The 7403-nt window shown below is 47.9% G+C and overlaps 2 protein-coding genes across 3 annotated transcripts in view; one reads left to right on the top strand and one right to left on the bottom strand.

Annotated features, from left to right (window-relative positions):
* Positions 1-2726, top strand: part of LOC109477681 (alanine--tRNA ligase, cytoplasmic-like) — a 6100-nt gene extending 3374 nt beyond the window's left edge. Inside the window, exon 3 of one of the 2 annotated variants that reach the window (XM_019779028.1) lies at positions 1032-2726. In XM_019779028.1, the coding sequence (XP_019634587.1) occupies positions 1032-1208 (177 nt within the window). In that variant the 3' untranslated portion in view covers positions 1209-2726. Of the gene's footprint in view, positions 1-872; positions 1002-1031 lie in introns of those variants that run through there. The other variant, XM_019779029.1, reaches the window with a different exon arrangement.
* A 977-nt stretch (positions 2727-3703) lies between these two features.
* LOC109477674 overlaps positions 3704-7403 on the bottom strand; it is a 12000-nt gene continuing 8300 nt past the window's right edge. Inside the window, 2 exon segments of the mRNA XM_019779011.1 lie at positions 3704-5466; positions 5692-5920. Of these exon segments, the coding sequence (XP_019634570.1) occupies positions 4810-5466; positions 5692-5920 (886 nt within the window). The 3' untranslated portion in view covers positions 3704-4809.

The raw sequence follows: 7403 nt of genomic DNA, 5'->3' as shown, positions 1-7403 counted from the left end.
CCCCCACCCCCCCCCCCCAGCGTATTGCGGTTGCCGTCATCCCCCAGTGTTAGTGTTAGCATTAAACTGTGTTGTCTTGACTAGTAACCCCCCCTGCCTTGCCCCCCCCCCAGCGGATCGCGGTGGCCGTTGTCCCCCAGTGGCAGAAAGACGAGATGCGGGAGGGGCTGAACGCCCTCAAAAAGAAAATCATCGACCTTGAGAAGGCTGCCAAGGCCGACATCGTCAAGATGGTGGGTACATGCAGGAGTCATTCTATCCACCGAATTCACAATTACGATTATCTTAACTTTGTTACCAGATTCACAGATCAATATTACTGTATTTAAGCAAGCTTGCTTGCCCTTGTACTATCCCTAGGGTTTTTGAACATGCAGAATGTAGATAGTTCAGGAATATTCATGGACATTCCATGTGTTTTATTGTTCAATAATTCAAAAAGTTCAGGAAGTGGAAGCCATGCCCATGTTTTGTTGTTGTTGACCTGTTGTTTATTTGTTTACCAGGTTGTCGAGGCGACCAGACAGGAGGTAGAAGCCACGCCCGACCAGCCGCTGGTGATTAAGCAGCTGGAGGCCGGCGCCGACCTGAAGGCGCTGAACGAAGCTGTGAAGATCTACAAGGTCAAGTCCCCAAGGACAGCAGCCATGCTGTTCTCCGCGGACAGTACAGCCGGCAAGGTCGTCGTACAGTGCTGGGTCCCCAAGGTCAGTCTGGCTGTTTGGGCCCTTTTTGTACAGCTTCATCATTCCACCCCTTACAACAGTTTTCACCAACTTAGGGATGTTGTGTGGCTAACAAGATTCCTGTTGCAGATTCTCCACATTAGAAAGCTTTCAAATGTTTGTTTGTTTGTTTGTTTGTTTGTTTAGGAGACGGTTACGAAGGGCCTGAAGGCAGGAGAGTGGGTGAATCATGTGACATGTTTGTTGTTTGTTTGTTTGTTTAGGAGACGGTTACGAAGGGCCTGAAGGCAGGAGAGTGGGTGAACCATGTGACATGTTTGTTTGTTTGTTTGTTTGTTTGTTTAGGAGACGGTTACGAAGGGCCTGAAGGCAGGAGAGTGGGTGAACCATGTGAAAGACGTGCTCGGAGCTCGTGGAGGAGGGAAGGACAACACCGCGCAGGCCTCCGGAACCAACGTCGACGCGCTGTCACAGGCCGTTACCATGGCAACAGACTTCGCCAACCTCAAACTCAGCAACTAAGTTCCAAGTTGCTAAGTTTGTTCAGAAAGTTAAAAATCATCTAAAAAGTTTTTTTTCCATGCAATTTATATCTTAAGATATCCAGAAATAAGGAATCAGGGTGTATGAAGGAAAGACAATTTGAGAAAACTTGTCACAAAGACTTGAGACATCTGAGCTAAGCTATACTTGAGCTGATAAGGATGGTGTTGGATATTAGGAAGTGAAAAACTATTTGAAACTGAGAGTTGCTGAAAAAATGTCAAAATTACTGAACAGAAATAATTGTAAGAATTACTAGTAATTAGACCATCTTTAGGTTATCTGAATGCCATATAAGGTCAGCTCCTTATAAGGTTAGCTCCTTATATGGTCAGCTCCTTATAAGGTCAGCTCCTTACTAACCCACACACAGCAGAGGGGGGTGGGCTGTGGAGGGGGGGTTTAGGCAAGTCCATACCGGGATAGAGAAGAGTCAAGATTTATTTATTTCTATTTTACCGCAAATGTTAAACGTTAAGGCCCATGTTAGATAGTTTGTGTCAGGTTGTGTTTCCTGCATGAATTGGGACCTTTGCCACAGGACAACCCTTCCCTTATAAAAATAATAATAATTCCCTTCTACACTTCTCAACAGAAATGGAAAAAATTACCAGAAGTTTAGCATGCGATCTGCTGAGAAGGCAAAGTAATTGAAGGAAACGCTTTTATACTAATTTTGATGTTGATATAAATATAAGGCATGAATAACTCAAATATGGAGTATATGGAAGGTTTAGGATAATTCAATTCTGGGGTATGGAAGGTTTAGGATAACTCACATTTGGGGTATGGAAGGTTTAGGATAGCTCAAATTTAGGAATGGATAAAAGGTATGTAAGGTGTGAGGTTTATGGAGATGGTTGGTAGATTTATGTTGCTCTACAGTTTTCCATTCAACTGTGACTCCAAAAGAAGAAAGTTCACTTTGGATCCCTTAAAAGAACTAAGACCTTGTGGAAACGTCTTTGCTTATACATGTATATAGCTAATGTGTTTCACAGTTACGTAAACTGTGATGCCTGAAATATACAACTGAGAGTCCATAATGTCTAAACACTTAAGTTGGCAAACTCCATACATACTCCCCAAGCTGTTAACAGACTTTTAGCCTCTGTACAACACGCTAACTTACACAAGGGAAACAGTTTCTTTAACAACTGGATAGATTTTGAAAACTGTCAGATATTACATGTAGTATCCACTACTTAAAGTGTGACACAGTCACTGCAATGACGAAAAAGTAGTGGGTGCTACTTGAAACGTCTGACAGTTTTCAAAATGTATCCAGTTGCTTGAGTAACAGTTTTCCTGTGTATCAATGAAACCCACTAACTTGTGATGGCAACATGAGGCCGAGTATTGTGCGTTAATAGGTACAGAACTGAGGATGTTTGTTCAACACTTCAGAACCATCTGGGCAGGTCTTTATTGGGTACCATAATTGCCCAGTTGATGATTCCCACTGGGCACTGGGTTAGTAAAGCCTGGTCCAAGAGAGTATGTTGTGTGCTGTTGATGTCCTAGTTTTCCAATGGAAACTGCAGTTAGTACATTGTTATGATGCCCCACACACAAGCTTCTGTATCTGTATAGCCAGTATAACCGCCCTTCGGCGTAACACCAGCTTTGCTGGCAAGCAGTGTGGCGGCAGCTGGCTACATTACACCGAACGACTTGTTACACATAACACTTGAACATCTAACTCTAAACATTATTTAAAGCTATCTAATGACAATGCCCTACTGTGCTTGGTGACACCGAGTTCCTATCTGCGATAGTTCTAGGAAAGAATGAGTTTTTGAACTCCTCAATCCGTGGTTGGTAACTCTGGTACTTGAAGGCATGACAGTACAGTGTAGTGCATACAGCTCTTGGATAATGTGTTGCTTCCAACAGTGGGAGACTGGTGGTTTGTTTGTTGTCCCTGTTGTGGTTTCTCTAAGAGCCGGCAGTTTGTGTGTACAAAACAACTCAAACAGCAGGTAAACATCGCTTACGTCACTACGGGGGGGGGTGCGTTTTATGGAGGACCCAAATATGTTGCAACAGTGTCAAGGAAAAATCGGACAGGTAGGCTCCATAAAAATTAAAAAAACAAGAGAAACCCAAAAGAATTGAAAGGTCTGAATTTTAAATATATTAACAGGAAGACAGGTAATAATGGCATCGTGGATTATTAAACTTCCTAAACTTCACTTTTTCAAGATTACGATCTTGAGGGCGCTGGAATAGGCAAGGATGTTAATTAGATTATAGATGTATTTACAGCTTAGAGTAAGGAACCTGCGGCCTCTGGAGTTAAAAGCCGCGACCCTGGCATTTCATCCCAACCTTAACCCTTCCACTGACAAGCGGTGAGCACACCTTACCTGTCGCCAGGTGGGTTAAGTACTCTTACCTGTCGCCAGGTGTTGATGTTTGCTTACCTATAAAACCTAAAGCCTTGGGACTGGGACCTCCTACACACGCACACACACGCACACAGACACATACTGTATAATAGAGAACGTTTCGAAGCAGAATGTTTCTTCCTTTGTTAGTCTCTTCGCTCGTTTAATTAAGCTGAGGTTGATGTGGTGAAGCTACTTGTGAGAATAAAACAACTGAAACCTGACAGTTCCACGGAGCCGACCCAGAAACCGGCCTGTTGCCGGGTAACGACGAAGAGGCTCTTTATGAGGGCTGTAAAACTGCAAATGTCGTAAAACGTGTTGGTACTTGAGGCTAGTGAGGGGCACAAGTGGGCGACTCAGTCAACAGCCGTAACAGCGCGGCGCCCGGTGGTGTTGTGAGTGGTTTTTAATGGACTCCGGATAAGGAGGGTCGCCGGGAAATAACAGGAGCATTTTCTCCTGGACCCGGATTTGCTAGGACTGACTCAAGACTGAACAGAGATAAATACGGCTATCGCTGACATTTTGCAGTCTTAGAACAGGCTGCTTGTAGCGTCTGCTTTATTATTTATATACAAATATAGTTTATATGGACGTTAATTAACGCCTCTCGCCTCTTTGTACATTTCGCTTAGAGAGGCCTATAGCCCACATCTACATGTACACATCGTTACGTGTAACCTGCCATACATACAGGATCGGACGTTCTATAACCTTAGTGCATGCAGACTTCCTGAGGATCTTAAATGACCAATCACATGGTAACACGTGAACTAACGACACGTGACGTCAGTGGTCAGCCAAAAGTGACAGGAAGTCTATAACGTCCCCCGGTTCTGGCATCTGCGGTCTGATCCGATGAATGCCTTCCTTTCCTCTCCGCATTTCCTCACGTGAAACAGTTTTTACCGCGAACCACAACAAGTCGTCCGAGGAGGTTTTTTACCACTGATGGCTGTGGCCTGTTTGTATCAGGAAGTCTATACCGTCCCCCGTCCTGGGATGTTTGGTGTGGTCTGATGTAGGCCTTCTTTTCCTCTTCGCATTTCCTCACATGGAATAGTCCGAAAAGTGTACCGTGAACCGTCACAAGTCGTCCGCCCAGCCTGACAGGCAGACATTTCATGATCACCACCGATTGCCACCAAGCAATCGTGTCCTGTGTGTATCCCCGAGCACAGCTAGCCCTACCAGCACCTGCAGCAGCGGAACAGCCTCATGACCCTCTGCCTGAAGGATTTCTGCACGAAGGTGTATATGATCGGGTTCGCCGCGTTGTTCACGAAGTACAAGTCGTTGATGAGCGCCACGGCTTGGACCAGCGCAGTGGGTTTTCCCGCCAGATACCCGGGGTGCGCCACCTCGTACAGACTCAGCACCCAGAACGGGAGCCAGGACAGCACGAACACCAGCGTGACGAGCAGCAGCAGCTTCGCCACGCGGTAGTGACGGTGGGTCGCCGCCGAGGCCGAGGGCGGATGCTGGGGCGGTGGGTAGGCCGAGGGCACTGGGGAGGCCGAGGGCGGTGGGGAGGCCGAGGGAGCCTGCTGATGCTGCGATGCCTGAGAGAAAGATGCCGGAGTTGGTGGAGACTTGTACGTACAGGATGACGGAGGCTCTTCCTGCACCTGTTGTTGTGAGTTGCCGTGCCGGTTCTTCCGGCCGCCGCGCGAGGCATGGGCCCGGCCCCGCACGTCCCGCAGCGCGATGTCCGAGGTGCTGGTGGCGGGAGGGTCCTGCCTGCGGCCCCGAGCGCCCCGCCACGCACACCCGCTGCCCAGGCACGGGCCCACGGCCGACTGCCCCGGGATGCCCGCCGCCAGCTGCGACACTCGGTAGTACACCTGACGGGGACAAGACGGTATCCACAATAAAAATACATGCCGGTTAAATGCTAACTACGGTAGAAAAAGTGCGGATATACTGAGTAGAAAATTCTTCAAGTTATTAGACTAAATGTATCCTGATAATGACAGTCATGATCATACTCTACTGCGAAGGATTACCACCACCACCTCCTATTGGATGCTTAGAAGTTTAATGCATTAGCGTAAAATGAGAAGCCTTACCAAGGCGTATAGAACTGCCATTATCAGCACGGACAGGAAGAACAGCACTGCTGTCACGATGAACAGCACGGTGACATTGGTGCTGTCCGTGACGTAACACTGGCTGACCGAGGTGCATGCCGGTCCGACCCGTATCCCGCCCACCACCTGGTAATCCAACACCACCGGTATAGCAACGACCCCGCCTAGCAACAGGGTGCCGGCAATGGCGGCCAGAACTCGGCCCTTCCTGCACAGGGACAGACGGTCGGGTTACTTCACGGAGGTTTGAGTTCTTGGAACTCTAGTTTTTGTTCTTTTATAGTTTCGCAATCCTGTCTAGAAACATGCACCAACAATGCTTGTACGTAATGTCTGCTGTGGACGTTACTGTTTTATGGCCGTTTCTTTAATTTTATAATAAGTTTATCTTAATTCCAGTTCCTGCACCCATTCTGTGGCTGCTTGTCGTTAATTGAGAACAAACAGACTCCGCTTACATACCGGTGATAAGACCTGTTGGCTTTTCTACTTGAACTAAGCACGCAGTTACCATGAGCAGAAGGATAGTTAAATGGTTGATATGTCTGTAATCCCTGGAAAGAAATGCGTTTTGGTGAGAGGCAGGTTGTATCCAAACCATGCTTTATCCAGAACCTTGCCTGTGGCAAATCTACGTTCTTGGACACGCGGGGACTACTAGTATCCAGAACCGTGCCTGCCCCTAACCCATTCAGGTATAGAACTAGCTTCAGGATGCAATAGTCCTTATACCGAATTGCGCTGGTGAGACTTACCTTACACAGGTACTTTACCGGCCAGTAGAGGCTTACCTTACAGACAGGTACTGTACCGGCCAGTAGAGGCTTACCTTACGGACAGGTACTGCACCGGCCAGTAGACGGCGTAGAAGCGGTCTGCAGCGATGGCGATGAGCAGGAAGGTGGAGGAGAGCACGCTGGCCGTGATCAGGTACGGGTTGATCTGACGCAGGGCAGGGCAGAGGCGAGTTAAGGACTACCATTATGGTCTTCTATGAGCTATAAAATCCTTGTTACGTGTAACATCTCAGTTCAGATGCACTGTACATAAATCGCGTTTTTAAGACTGGCCAGTAGCAACGGCAGTGCCCGTGCGTGTGTGTCTGTCGACTGCCTCTCTGTGTTTGTGTGTGTGTGTGCGTGTGTGTGTGTGCGTGTGTGTGTGTCCGTGTGTGTCCGTGTGTGTGTGTGTGTGTGTCCGTACGTGTGTGTGTGTGACCGTACTTGCATATATCCGTACCTTGCACCAGGCGCTGCTGGTGTAGGTGATGTGGTAGTACGTGTGTGTGTGTGTCCGTGTGTGTGTAGTCCGTGTGTGTGTGTGTCCGTGTGTGTGTGTGTCCGTGTGTGTGTGTGCCCGTACGTGCATATATCCGTACCTTGCACCAGGCGCTGCTTGTGTAAGTGATGTGGTAGTACGTGTGTGTGCGTGTGTGTGTGACCGTACGTGCATATGTCCGTACCTTGCACCAGGCGCTGCTGGTGTAGGTGATGTGGTAGTACGTGTGTGTGTGTCCGTGTGTGTGTGTCCGTGTGTGTGTGTGTGTCCGTGTGTGTGTGTGTCCCCGTACGTGTGTGTGTGACCGTACGTGCATATATCCGTACCTTGCACCAGGCGCTGCTTGTGTAGGTAATGTGGTAGTACGTGTGAGTGTGAGTGTGTGTGTGTGTGTGTGTGTGTGTGTGTGTGTG

This window comes from Branchiostoma belcheri, unplaced genomic scaffold (assembly GCF_001625305.1).
Source record: "Branchiostoma belcheri isolate BF01 breed outbred unplaced genomic scaffold, Haploidv18h27 scaffold404, whole genome shotgun sequence".
Taxonomy (NCBI): Eukaryota; Metazoa; Chordata; class Leptocardii; order Amphioxiformes; family Branchiostomatidae; genus Branchiostoma; species Branchiostoma belcheri.
The sequence above is the reverse complement of the archived record's forward strand: the minus strand, read 5'-3'. Positions and strand labels throughout refer to the sequence as shown.